Source organism: Pteropus vampyrus, unplaced genomic scaffold, assembly GCF_000151845.1.
Source record: "Pteropus vampyrus isolate Shadow unplaced genomic scaffold, Pvam_2.0 Scaffold43, whole genome shotgun sequence".
In the NCBI taxonomy this organism is placed as follows: Eukaryota; Metazoa; Chordata; class Mammalia; order Chiroptera; family Pteropodidae; genus Pteropus; species Pteropus vampyrus.
In genome coordinates this window covers 3,786,016-3,801,486 of record NW_011888824.1, presented here as the reverse complement: position 1 = coordinate 3,801,486, position 15,471 = coordinate 3,786,016, and the positions used below count along the sequence as shown (strand labels likewise).

The following is a 15,471-nucleotide window of genomic DNA, read 5'->3' as shown; positions in this document are numbered from 1 at the left end:
ATAATTCCCTTTAGTGTAATTCCACTTTATCTAACTGAAAGAATAACATCTGGGTGTCCAGAACCAGCAAAACTAGAGAAGCAGTACCCCTGTCTTTTTGTTTGTAATATGCCACAAAGACTCTAAAACTGCCACTCTCACCCAAAGATAATTTAGTAAATGACTGACTTATGTCTAATTATTAAAAAGACGGGAAAGCTCAAAAAAGGTTATATTTCCCCATCCTGAACTCCAAGGTGGTGATTGAACATTCAGAGATGACCAGTTCATTCCAAGTTTGGCAAATGTTCAGTAAAGATCCAATGAGTCTTTTTTTTTTTTTTTTTTTCAAAATAAGGAAACATATACTACATTAAATGAGGTAAAGGAAGTTTGAAACTATATTTCTGCTTTACTTAACTTTTGTGTTTCTACATGTGTAACTGCCATATAACTCTAATTCATAATGAAGACAGATTCTGTAATTTGTAGTAATTACAAAAGGGAAAACAAATGAAAATATTGCTCAGATGAGCATATACATAATTTCTAAATAAATGCATGCTGAAATTACCTTAACCTAAGTAAGATTTCATTTTACTCTCTTGAATAAAGTTAAAGAGTCTTGATCAGCCTGGAACCTCTACTTTAATTCCAGGACCTCCTTTTCCTCAAACCATCACTGACAGGCAGTATGTTCAAAGCAGGTGCTGGCCTGGGCTATAACATGCTCTGCACTATTCAAAGGATACAAAGGTGGGACTGCCATGTGGTAGGGCCGATAACAAGTTTTCCTGTGATTGAAACAAAAACTTCGATCTCAGGAATTGTGTTACCTGGTACTTTTTAGGATCCATAATCTTAAGGAAAAAATAGTTTCTAATAAATTACTAATGGCCTGAGATTTAACACGCTGCAGCAATTTTTACTGCAGTAGTTGTTTCTTTTATAGTCAAACTTGGTTAGTATTTGAAATTTGGAGGAATTGCAATATGCATGGTTTTCAAAGCCCTTTACAGAATTTCATTTTTATCACTCAGAGAGAGTGAGTGAAAAGGTAATAGGAAAAGCTCTATAGGATATTTTTATAGGAGTGTCAGAAGCCGGTAGGCTAACTACATGAAAGAACACAGATTGTACAGAGTTTCAGCAGAAACACTTCAGAGACTTTATATCTAGTATTTTGACTTTTACATGCCCTTGGAAGAAAAGAATGTAGCTATAAAACCAGATAAGGAGGCGAAAGAAACAAACCATATGCTTAAGAATAATTACAGTTTCAAGTTTCGTACAAACTGAAATGTAAAGTTTCAAAGATAAAGTGTACTAGAAATTGAGCTGCTTTGGTGTGTCTAAAATATTGCCAAGAAAGGAAATTCTCATTTCCCTTGCTAACTCATCCCAGATTTCCACAATATGAAAGTTAGTCTTAGTAGCTTAATCAAATGCTATCAACTTCTCCACAAGTCCATTTGCTTCTGTTTCGCTTTCAGTAGAGATGAAAAATATCAGCTCACCCTCTCTATAAATTAAGCTATCATAATTTAAGTCTGCATTAGATTACTTATCTGACCCTTCTTTAAATTGAAACATCTCAATTATGTTAACCATTTCTCAAGCCATTAATCCTTCTTGTTAATTCTGGCAAAAAATATTAAAATGTCATTGTCATGATAATACAAGCAATCTTAAAATAAAATACTGCCTCAGCCATGAAAACCATAAATGAGAAAAATCTAATAATGAAAACAATGAACAGACCTATCATTGTGAGTGTTTAATATATTGCTACACTTAAAACTATATTCCAGTGAGATTTGCAAGTCAGGCAGTCACTTTGACTGAGTTATATAGTCCAAACAAAATAGGAGTAAGAATCTTTATATTGTGCATTTATCACATAGGCAGTTAAAACCAGTATCAATGGTGGCTTAACCAACCTGTGGTTCCATCGGTACCTGATACTGCAGTCGCCCCACTCGTACTTCTCTCTTTCTCCAGATCGGCCAAATCATTTTGACAATCAACTGGTGCTTTTGACTCTGGGTCGGCTTGAGTTGAGTGAAGTTTCTTGGATATGTCTACATGGAGGCTCTGAAATGGCACAGGCCAGAGTGATTGATTTCACAAGTAAATTATCAGTCCAAAATAAATGCTTCCAAGAGATATTACAAAGATAAACATTTATCACATGGCATGGCAAGTTGTTCCTTATATCTGAAACGAAACATTCTATATGTTAAAGTGAGTTACAATTTATATTTTCATCAATAATATTTTGATAATCTAGGTGTGAAATTTTCAAGGCAATCTAAGTGACTAGAATAAGAAGTCATCTCAGGCAGAGAAAATTATGTTCAAAGGCCATTATTGTATATTACTTTCTCCTTGTGAAGCTTATAAAATATTTTTCATTTAGAACATTTTCACTCAGTTTTATTCTCATAGTTAAATAATTCAGCATTTCATTATACAGTATGTAATTACATATTGTATAATAAACAACAGATTTCATTTCTGTATTATTTGCATTCTTTATATAAAACAAATTATAACATCTGCCTAAAAAATAACCCACATTTTTTATCAGTATTATGCAAATTTGACAAAGCTCCACTAGTCAATTTAAGAATAATAATTCATCCTAACAATGAATTATTAAGACATAACATCAGAGGACCCTAAAACTCATCTCACATATAAAATATCATAGTGTTTGATGTTGTACTGGTATTTTGTATGCTTCAAAAGAATCATCACATAGAAGCGAAAACTAAAGACCTCAGTAGGAAATTGAACTTTCAGATTATGCTTTATACTTAAATTCAGACTAGAAGTTGTTCGGTTTGAATGTAATGATAAAATATTCAAAGATTTATAGAGTTTTGGCTATCCACATAGCTATTTTGACTCACCAAAGGATAGGGTAATAAATGACTTTTCTTATGTGCCTCCTATCGATTGTGTATAGTATTAAATTCATTAATAGCCATGATTAAAAGCTTGAATTAAAGGTTTTAAAGCTTGGAAAATAGCGATGAGGGTAAATTAGGGTCCAGCATAATTAAATGATCCATCCAAATTAACAAAATAAAGGGTGCGAGCCTTGGGGATATGTCTCCTGACTCTTAGTCCAGTGCTCCTTATATCGGTCTCTGATCCATTGGTTCATGTATTCATTCAATGTGGTGGACTGGTTGCCCTGATGCCCCTAATTCTTTATTCCTTTCTATATCTATTTCTTTTCCATGTAATTTGACAATGCCCTCTTACTGTGACTTTTGACTTCTATGTGGCTTCTTCTGGACCAACAGGAGGATATTGGCATGCGCAACACAGAGACTTGAAAGATGCTTGCATAATGGTTTTTGCTCATTCTTGTCTTTCCACTATGCCATGAGCACATGCCTAGACTGGCCTGCTGCATGTTGAACAGGACAGAGAGCAGATTCATGTTACCCAGTCATCTGAGCTGAGACAACCAACAGCTAGAATAGCCTCAGACATTTGGGCAAACTCAGCCTAGATCAGCTTAAACTACCTCAGGTCAACTGAAGCCCACAGCCTCATGAACTAAATAAATGTGTTTTCGGATTTATGCCATTAAACTTTTCTGGTGAGTATGTAGCACTGAGTGGCAATAGACAATGGGTACACTCGACAACCATTTATCTTTATTATCTCAGATACTGGTTATAGTGTGAGAATACAAATATAAATATGATATAGTTTCAGACTCCAAATTGTTTAAACACAATTTTTAAAATTATTTAAGCAGAGAATTAAGATAGGATGTGGAACATCATCATAATGACAAAGAATGGGATTCTGGTGACACTCCAGGGACAACTCAGATGAGAGTTTGAATGTTGATATTAACAAGGAATAAACCACTACACATATTTACACTTGACTCATCCACAATCCACAAACAGATTCAACCAGTATCTAATTTTATATTTTGAATATATTTGGAAAATATATTATTATTTCAAGTTATTTGATGAATATTAAATTATAGTTTCTCAGCACTGAGCAATAATCTAGATTAAAGAAAGAATATAGCTTCTTACTTTTCCATACTGAATTTAATTGATAATATTAAGACATTAGGAGAAAATTAAGAACTTCGTGTATATTATATGTTATTTTTTACATCCTAGACTTCAAAGGAAAAATGCTGAATTAAATAAAACTTTTAAATCTGAAATTTTCAATATGAAAGACTAAGGAGAGAAAATGACCGCTTGAACAGAATGAGTCAAGCATTACAAAGGCCCGGTGTTTCTTGGTACAAATCTCTGGGAGATTGTACATTTTATAATCATATTAGCATAGATTGTACATTTTATAATCATATTAGCATTTCAATAATTAAGAAACCCACTTTACTGGAGACTGTTCCCACACTGGATTCTCCTCTAGTCAAGCCCTGTCAGATTTTCCAATCTCTTCTTTACTTTATTACATATAGGCTCCTATTTCCTGATTTTAATATAAAGAGAGGGAGATGTGTCTTAAGCTACTGAAACTGCCACAATCTTTTGACTTTGTTTATTTAGTCAGCCTTCCCTCCAGTTCCCTGAGTCTCCAAACCATGCCCAGGTACTGATTATCTGCTACAATAAAATTCTCACATGCTCTGTTCTTCACTGCCCAATTGCAATTGCACTCCTTAAGCTACACTTCTCCCTGCCCTCTCTCTCTCTCTCTCTCTCTCTCTTTCTCCCCTTAACCCTCTCTCTTCTTTCCTATCTCCCAAATTCTTCCACTGTGCCTTCAGAACTTTGCTCCATGGTTTACAAATTACACTGTATACTCAACTTCCTTTCAGAACACTGTCTCTGCCTTCTTACCTTGACCAAACCTTCATTCTCTACTGAGGAGAGCATCTCTGCAAATGAGGATAGCTGCTATTCCTCCTCAATCTAGATACCCTTTGATTAATGATACATTTTCCCATAGTGCTATTGCATCGATACCTCCTTGCAAAAAATCCCTGCTCTGACATTCTTGTCAACTAGCTATGCACAATCGCCCTTCTTGTTGATATCATCTATCGATCCATCCTGCATAAAAAGACTGGATTATTGTTTTCCCTTCTTGCCCCATGATCCTGGATGATGTTCACATCTACATAAACATCCCACTTCATATCTTGACTGGACGGATCTCCCTATTACAAAAGAACTTTTTATTTCTCCACCTTAGCCTTTCACTCCCAGAGTCACACCTGAAACCTGTCATAACCAGAATCTTTTCCACTCCTAAAGTTACTAAGTGTCTTTCCCTCTCATCTGATTTTTTGTTCTCAAGTTATTGTCTTCACTCTAGGCAACACTTTTATCTTCAAGACTGTTCCCCCCTTCCCCCTCCTCCCACCACCCCCTTCTATTGGGACTACTCTTAGATCTCGCTGGGACTTGAGATCCACTGATCTCTCAACTTTCTCTACATTCACCAGCCCCCTAGGCTCTTTTCCCTTTCTAATTTACATAGCGTCCATCCTAATTCTAAAACTTCAATCTGGCTAGTAATCTGTCAGACTCTACCTTGTTTATCCCCTCAGCAGCATTTGACAGGTCTAGTCACTTTCCTTTCTGGCTTCTAGCATTTTTCCTCCCACTCGGTCCACTCATTCTTAGTCTCCTTTGCTGTTGGTTTAAACTTCTCTACCTAAATATTGATTGTTAAGAGTTTCTCCAGGTTTTGTTATTGATCCAGTTTTATTTTTACCATCCCTAGATAATTCCAAAAATTACATGACTTAATTTACCATCTATATGTTTATGACACAGAGGTGGGGCCAGATTTATAAAATTAGATGAGGCAGAAGCTTGTTTGCCATGATAAGTACTCTGAACTCCAACTGTAATGTCCTTTAATTCTACAGTCCCACTGTCCTTCCTTCCTGTCTTAACACTTAGCTATTCTATTAGCCTGGAATATTACCACAAACTCTTTCACCTTAATTTTACTAAATCTTGAGTCTCAAGAATTTTTCTCTCACCATATACTTTAGCTAGCACCTTTGTTTTCTAGTCTTTTAGCACCTTGTACTTTGCTGCAAAGTAGTTTTCACGAATTACGTTAAATAATACCTGGTTTAGTGTTTAATGTTTATCTCTCTGGCTAAAATATAAACCTACCAAGAATAAGGACTATGTCTCTCCTATTCGCTGCTCTCAGTCATTATCTCAGTGTTTTAAATATAGTAGATATCAAATAACTACATATTAAATGAATGGATAAATGCATGAATAAAATATAGTCTTAATTTTTATGACTTTTTCTTTGGTTAGCTTATCAATGGCCACTACATAGTCACATGTTCTTATGTTCAGTGATATACAGTCACTCCTAACAGTAATCCTTATTGTATAGTTGAACAGCACACACATTTTTAACTTATTTCATCCATTTAAAACCACACACACATGTTGCAAACTCTGTTTTTTAAAAAAACTTATTTAAATAAACATACAATTATTGAAAATACTATAGTTATATAGTATTCTATACATTTCTTAAATTGGTTACTATATATGTGCATTATAAATCAAAGAAAAGTTATGCTAGGGAAAGTGAGATCCTGAGAACTGAGTGTGTATATACAGTGGCTCTCATATTCCTGAGGCACAGGATTGTGGCCTGATGGTCATGGAAGAAATAAAACTCTCTGTCAGGCACTGCTTACATGATGTCAAGTCTTCAACCTAAAGATCAGGTCCAGAGGAAAATGAGTAAAATAAAATGTGTGCAAAGAATAAAAAGGAACACAGATAAATTTGAACTGGCATGCAGTAGGCCTTTGTGACTACTCTATAGCTGTACTTCAAAAATAAATCCTGTTATTTTGTGTAATTTGCATTTAACTTGTCATTAGAAATGAGTCATTAGGATCCTGTCTACTAGTATAAAACAACTATTAAATTATTTCTCATGTTATTCTTGGCTTGTAGTTTGCATACTGGTTTCAGTGTCCCTGCTGGAAGCAGTGATTCAATTACAAGGTACTGAATATTTTTCTCATGAACAAAGAAAGGAACAAATAAACATTACCAAAAAAAGTTAACCAGATGTCCATAAAAAAAATTAAAAGATTTTTTCCAAATCCATCTTTCATCTCATACCTAAAGCCATGCTGTTTGGTAAACATCATTATTTTCCAAACAGTTCATTGAGATTCTCGGTTCATGATTATATTCACTTGTGTCCTTTTTCTCAAGGGACATATGGCTTGCTTTTCCTTAGAAAGCCACACAAGATTTGTCTTGGCCCAAGGACTAAATATTCACATTTAAAACAACATGAAGTATCCCAGATAATGTACTTTGCTTTATAATTTGTAAAAAATCAGTCACTCTCCTAACAGACTAAAAAAAGCTACCTTCTTCTCTGCTTGCATAAACAACTCCTCCTGTCCACGGCCTGTACTTTTTCTCATCAGAAAAATTACTTTTTTCAGGTGATACTTGGTAAGAAATTTTAAGTGAGGTTTGGGAAGAAATTTCTCAGTAACTAACTCCCTTCTTCAGAATTAAATTCTACTTAACAACAGAAACAATAACTATTCTTAAAAAATAAAGGTCAAAATTTAATGATAAGAAATATAGATAAATATTCAATAATACATCAAATTATTGTTCCAGAGGAACATGTAATCTCTCTTCTAATGTGTATGTCTATATGTGTATGTATGTGTGTGTTTCCTCTTTTGTTTGTTATATGGTTGAATCACTATCACTCATTTATAAGACTATTGAGTGGTTTAAAAAAGGTAATAATTTTCTCATTGTGCATTATATTCAATTAAATGGAGGCAGATGTTTACTTTTTTCTGAAGAAAATATTTAAGCAAGCAAGAATGTAAACTGAAAAATAATCTAAAGTTGATAATTCATATAAATAGTCCCCTCTTTCAGTTATCTGATGTTTCATGCAATTACGCATTTATAATCATAAACTGTTTATTAAAAGAAAATGCTTTTGAGCTTGTTCCACGCAATCCCAAAGACACGCTGTCATTGACACAACTCCTGACCCTTTCAGCCTTCGGTTGTTTGCAGACAGCTTGCCCAGGCTTGTGATTGGCAGGCCTTGTATCATCCGCCCATCAAAAGCCCATTCCAACCTCTTTCACTTTTCCTAGAACTTCAGGATGGGCCCCCCGCCCCCTCCAAGTGAGACTCCTTGCTGGCATTACACTCCTCAGCCAGTGCTCTTCTCTCCTCAATTATGCATACTTTCTTTTTCAATTAGGACCATGATAGCTGGGCTCTGAGCTAGCAGCTGATTGGTGGCCTCAGCAGCAGTCACAGGTACATGCATGTGGTTTTACACTTAGACACTATTGGGCCCAACTGTGGTTGACAGGACAATCTCTTTCTCTCCTGCTTGCTCTAAGTGTGACAAGAAGTTCAGATATTTAAAAGAGTAGGAGTTTTCTATCTGTCTATTCAATTCCCTTGGGTTGGAGAAGAGGCAATTGGCCTATGGAAAAGAAAGATGCCTGTATTTGCTCCCTAAGTTGCCCTGGTAAGAGATGAGAGCCTCCCATCTCAACCATTTAAAGACCTCTGTCTGCTGGACTTGCTGGGACCAGACCCAAGAAAGCCATCCCTGATGGAACTATGATTAGAGATCTTAACATGCATTATATCAAAGATCTCACCATGTTCTTTGGGAAAACATCCTTCATTTACTATTGAGCGGAATTTAAACTTATACTTTCAAAGGTATGTTTTAAGAACCTAGTATGTATTAAAGGAAGAGATGAACAGTATTCATATATTTTAGTTGCCATCTTCCTCTCTTTTTCCTGCTGAAAACTGAGAACTAAAAAATTCAACATCTAGAAGTCTCACCATCCTGATTTGATGATGTTGATTTGACCACTCTCTTGGGAAAAAAACAAATTCTAGCTCCTGGATGTGGGAAGAACTTGATATAATCACACACTTTGTTTGATCAAAACACATTTAAGAATTTTGTTCCAGAGTAGTCAGGGTGAAGAAGCTCTTCATACTCTTTTGTCAAACTCAATTCAATCTGCTTCTTGCTACTCTAATCTTCTATGAATTTAGCCAAAGATGAAATAAGACACCTGAGGCAATGCTTAATCAACATATTTTTATTTTAAAATACAGTCAGAATAGACAGCTGTTCTGTATAATTGTTATTCTTAAGAAGATAAACGAGAAGCCTGGATGCCCTCAAAGATGTTAGTCCTGTCACTCTAGATAATGGACAAGCATGCAAAGGGTTCGCTATTTAAAAGTCATTACAAGTGCATCCCCTTCAAAATACCAAGGCTGGCTTACTTACAGTGTTAATATTGTGGACACTGAAATAGCTCTTTGTGTATAAATACATTTTTATCTTCATTTTTCCCTCCTGCAAATTTTAAAATTATTAATTCACATGATTATCATTATAACTTTCATAGTTCCTATTTTCATCAGAAAATTCTAACTCTTAGACTCTGTGAGGTAGGAAAATTAATCTTAGTTTAAATTATAGAAACAGAAACCACAGCAGAATAAACTATACGACACATTTTCTGTTTAGATTAGTTTTTGGTGAAATTAGTTTTGAATCAGTGGACATATGAATAGCATTTGAAAAGTGTCCAGCAGAGCAACTCTTGCTGCAGATGGCAGATGAGAACTGCAGTGTACCATACAATAGTTTTATATCTAGGAAAAATATTCTAAATTTATTCTTTAAAAATTACATTTGAAATCATTTTACCTTCTGGTTATTAAAACACAGCCTTTCACATAAGTCTTTGAAAGATGTCCATCCTGGCAACCTGATTAAAACATTACTGTATCATCATTTGAGCTAGAAATCATTTTAATGAATATGATTCATTTGACTATTTCTTTGAGCATTCACATTATATGAATTGTTACATGGCATTCTTACCAGCAAAGTGTTGCTACAGTATAAAAAGCTCATGCTATAGTGAACAAAGTGCCCTACATAGAATGCAGTCCCACCTCCTCACCTCAACTCAACCCTGGCAACATTTCTTTGAAACCCTTTCCCATGCAGGCTGCCCTTCTTACGCTTCCTGCACACACAGCTCAGTCCCCATCTCTTTATAAAGCACCATCATCCAACACTTTCTCTAAATGTCTATAGAATCCAGGCATGACCCTTCGGTCATCTAGGATCCACCCCTGCAAAGAGAATATTGCTCATAATCATTTAGTCAAATATTTTTCTCTTCTCTTTTTTAACCTCATGTAAGTGCAATCAGAACTTGGACGTCATTGTCCCTCAGAATTTATCTATCATCAAGATCTGGGATTCTAAGGCTTTCCTCTGTCTTTACACTTAACACTGTTCTTCCCTCTCAGTATTCAATTCATTTCCACCTATCATCCTCTTTTTTGCCTCATTCGTTTTCCTACCCACAGGGTTCTTAGAACCAGCTTAGTAACAGTTTTCTCGCTGTGTTTATAAAACCCTCACTTTCCATCCTGCTCTCTTTGCCAGTCCTGAAAATCCATTTTCTCTTCTTTCAACAGAGGTAGCTAACTCGCTGCTGGTAATAAACAAACAAACAAACAAATAATAGTAATAAAAGAAACAGTTTTGTAATTTTCCTATTTTGCTCTGATAAAAATTCATGTTGCCTGATGACATCTTGGTCTTCAATTTTGCTCACTTATCAAACGATATCTTCTTCAGTTCCTTGTGAGGGGTCCGTAGAAGATATTGCACATCTTTCCCCCTTTTATTGAGCTCACAATTGTAACTTGACATTCCTCAATCTTAGAAAGTTATTTATTCACTTAATTTATTGAGATTGTGGCCACACGAAATCAATTTCCACAACTTCATTTGTCTTTTCTTAAAAGTTCACTTGATCTCTCTTTTTACAAAATGCCCCTTCCTCTTTCTAAAGTAGATGCCTCCCCTCTTGACTGTGACACTTTGCCGTTGATGTACTGCCCACTCTAGTTTATTCTCTCATTTATTTTCTGTCAAACTTTAGTAAAAGTAATCTGTTCTTCCTGCTCCTTTCCTCCCACTCACTTATTATCTAGGTTTTTACTGCATGTTATCTGGTTTCTATTTCTACTACTTGACTAAAAATATTTTCACCAATAACTTTTTAATCAGCAGTCATAAATCCCATGGCTTTTTCTCAGATCTTGTAGTTCCTGAGATTTCTACTGCACATAACTCTGCTATCCACCTCATCGTTTTTTAAAAAAATCGTCTTCTCAGCCTCCAGTCACACTGTGTTCTCGTCTTTCTTCTGCCGCTTGAATTGTCACTCACTCATCTCCTTTGCTGTCTTTTCTCTTTCCTACCAACCTCTAAATCCAAAACATCTAAATAATTTTGACTGTGTCTTCTTAATGATCAAAATTTTAAGCACGAACCATAAATGTGATACATGTACATATACATTAAATTGCATATATATGTACTTTGTTAACATATATGTAGTTATGTGCATTTACTCTATTAAGATATGTGCATTATAAAACAAACTCAGAGTAGAACCATTAATATAATAAATAAAAATAAAAAATATTTTAAACAAAATTTTATTTTAGTTATTAATTATATTGAGAAAAATGATTGAAGTTTTCATTATTTTTTAAATTTTGATTTAACACTGTGATACTGCAATTCAATTATTTGCTTCATAATTCAGTTGACTTATATATTGAGTTTTAATGTATTTAACCACTAAAACATGCTTCATAAATATACATGGATCCAAATGAATAAAGTACATTAATTGTTCTAAGTCATGATACATATTTTTCAGCAACGTCTACTAACTTTACAAAGATGTTGAAATTGGCTAGGAAATTCCTATCTTCTCTGATATCGAATTGTTTTTTTTTTTAATTAAACAGATGTGAATTAGCAGTTAATTAATTAATATTTTAACTATTGAGCTTAAAGGCCACTGAAATTCTTTGGAAGATTTTATAAATGGTTAGAAATTTTGTTTCTTAGTTTTTAAAGTTTTCAAGATAAGAGGTTTTATAGGTAACACTATTTACATTGCATTGTTGTCAGCAAAAAAAAGCACATAAGGTTATCACTATTTTAAAAAAATTCATTTTCAAAATATTCTATATAGGATGATTCTTTTATTATAGTTATTTTTTTCCTTTTAATTGGAGAGCCAGATCAAGTGTGTATGTCTGTGTTCCTCCAGGTAGCAGACTACTGACAGGCACTTATCATAGATGAGGTAGACAAATCCAAACACCTTTTTATAATAGAAATCTTAATATTAATGCATGTTTAATTTTGGAAAAACTTATTTGTCATAAGATAATCAGCAAATCTTTACATAAAAGAGCATCACAGTCATTTCCTATCTCACAAAGTGTCATGAGGATTCTGTTATATTTTATACTTTTGTTTCTATAAATGAACCATATTCAAAATATTCCGAAGAACTTTGTAAACTTCTGACTACAATTTCTTTGGTGAAGTAACTTGCCTATAATAACATTTTGGGAATGTATTTCATATGTAGCTTCATCTCTCTAAGCTTCCTTGAGGAACACTTTTAAAAATTCTAGACAATGCAGCTGCTCTATAAGTAGTTGTACTTATTCAGTTTATCCATAAAGCAATGCTTTCACTAAAGAAGTCATTAAAAATAGAATAATGGCTTCTTCAATGCATCTAAATTTTTTCTTCGTGGATTTCATTATTGAAACACTATCTAGTGAATATGTTAAGCATTCATGTCAGGAAAAATCTGAGCTCTCATGTAACTATTTAGAAAATCTCCTTCACTGAGTCATTTGTTTATGCAAATAATAACGATAACTAACATTTACTTTGTGCTTACTAAGCGTCAGCCACTACTCTATGCCTGTTACATATATTAGCAAAATGAAATCTTCAGTTTATCTAAACATCTTCCAAAAGTATTCTCAGGAAAAAAATGGTTTTAGTTTGTCACTGTATTACTTCTTTGGATTATTTTAGCAATTTTTAGGAAGAACCAGCGTATTCAATAAAATGTAGGTTTTTCTTTATCACTGTTAAAAAAAACTCAAAAGAGTTAATGTTAACTGTAGTGAATTTTAAATGTAATGAAGTACTGGATTGTGTATAACAATTATAAACAACATTAAAAAACTATAGACAATTGTTTTCATATTCTTTATATTCACAAGAATATGAGGTTTTAAAATATATAGTGTTAAAATATATTGTTAATTACCATAGCTTCATTTTCTCACTTGCTAATATCGTATAACATAAAATATGATGAAGGTCATTGTCACTTAGAGTGTTTGTAAATCTTTATTTCAACCTTCATAATTTCAAATTTTTGGCTGACATCTTTAAGAGTATGATTAGTTCATCATCTTTTTTTTACCCCACCTAAAATAGCTGATGGAGCAATCTTAGAAGTGTGAAAACTGTCAGTTCTACTTAAAAAATCAGTCCGTTTTATTTTGCTTAGAAGTACAATATTCTAATAAATTTATTTACTGAAATATGTAATGCTTTTAGGAAAAGACCCCCAAAATAAGAACAGCTCAATGACAATACTAGATCTGGAAATGTAACTAGATCTGGAAATAGAATATTAATAGCCCCCATTTTCACTCCTGCTCACTGGCAATCGCAGGGACACGATCAGAAAAATTTACACTGCAGGAAACTCTGTAAACTAATCCAGTTTCTCCAACAATTGAGAAAAAATGGAAAAAATCTATAGATTAAAAAAGACTTTAAAACATATCCTTCAATTGCAGTGTATACACCTTATTTAGATCCTGATTCACACCGTAAGAAAACATTTATGAGACAAACAGACAAATTTGAATTCTAATTTGATAGTTGATAGTTTAAGGAATTATTGTTCATGATTTCAGGTGTGACAACTATATTATTTCTTTTAAGAATCCCTACCACTTAGAGATATCCACCGAAGTATTTGCTGATGACATTAATGAAATGATACCTGCTTTTTTTTTTTTTTTCTTCCTAAAATATCCAGTGCGGCTGAAGAGTGAAGGATATAGATGAAACAAAATTATTCTTGAGTTGATAGTTGATGAAGCTTGGTGATGGGTACCTGGAGAGGTTCATTATGCTATTCTCTCTATTTTGGCATGTACTTAAAATTTTCCAGAATAAAAAGTTTCCAAATAGTTTGGCCTGACTTGAGCAAGACAATAACAGACTTACATACAATGTGAGGATATATGAAAAAATATACTGAATTTCAAAAAATAGGTTATAGTTTTCTAAATCATCTGCCTAAAGTTGGGGTTGGTGGTTACTACTCCACTAAGATGACATAGCTAGTTCTCTTAGGGTCTCAGAAGGGAAGAATTTCAGAGACTTGACTCTACTTCTCCCCAAAGCTACACAAGAAGCTGCAGTTTGAACAATGTTGCAGGGAGAGGGGGAGGCATTAGGATGTAAGGTTGCAATCTAACAACAAGGTGAAGTGCATAAATAAATGCAGGCTACCTGGTGATCAAAGTCAACATTGAGGATCATGAGAGGCACCTCAAAGAACAAACCAGACACTTCTGAATCAGATGACACTACATTCAAGAGGCCTTGTGCTGTAGACCAGGAAAAATCTGCCTTGCCTACTGAGAGCTTCGGAAAGCTCTAAATGACAGCTGTCTAGGCAGCTCCTCTGATGTGTAGGCATTAATGAGTGATGAAGCTGTTTCTCACATGGGCAACTCTGTGCTGTGGATTATGGAGATTTATTTATTTATTTAACAATGACCAATGACCCTCCCAGCTAGTATGTGTTCTTGAAAATTTGGGGGCACTAATCCTCTAAGCATTCATCAAGCTACATATATTCTTGGTTAATCATTAGTAAATCCAGTCATTTAGACCTGGACCTTCCTAGAAGGATTTTTTGGTAGACAGTCACATAGACCTAATCCTCCAGTGTGGCCAAGCTCACCACTCAGCATGATGTTTGCTCTTGGTTAATTATAGTGAAGAGAAATTTTCATTCAAAAGGCTAATCAGCTCTCTGTTCTACTTCTGTAAATATGCTTGCTGCATGGGTCGTACTTGAAATTGAAAAGACTCACCTTCCCTTTTGTTTGTTCTATCTAAGGAACAAATGTAACTGTTTGTACCCCCTAGCAACTAATGCTTTGTAACATTTTGTAGCTGCCAGTAACCCATAGCAACTCCTACCCTTTGTAATGCAATGTAACTATCTGCAACCATAGTAACTCCCTTTGCTTTGTAATGGTTGTAATGGTCGGAGGACAGATTAGCCAATCAGCCTGTGTCAAAAAAGGAATGTTGCAACTGAGCTCAGGGCCCAGATCTTCAGAGCGCTAGCTCCTCTGAGACCGCCAACTAAAAAACCTGAGTTCTCCTACTCTCCGTGTGCTGCTTGGTTTCTCACCAGTCTGATTTTGGATCTTTTCTGCAACAATGGGGAATAAAGAGCTAAGAGAAGGATATTTGGGTCCAGATGTCTCTTCCACCTACATC

The 15,471-nt window shown here is 34.4% G+C and overlaps 1 protein-coding gene across 1 annotated transcript in view; it reads right to left on the bottom strand.

The window, feature by feature from the left end:
• The window catches only part of THEMIS (thymocyte selection associated), a 166,394-nt gene that overhangs the window by 12,687 nt on the left and 138,236 nt on the right, over positions 1-15,471 (bottom strand). Inside the window, exon 5 of the mRNA XM_011358729.2 lies at positions 1,920-2,073. Coding sequence (XP_011357031.1) covers positions 1,920-2,073 — 154 coding nt within the window. The remainder of the gene's footprint in view (positions 1-1,919; positions 2,074-15,471) is intronic.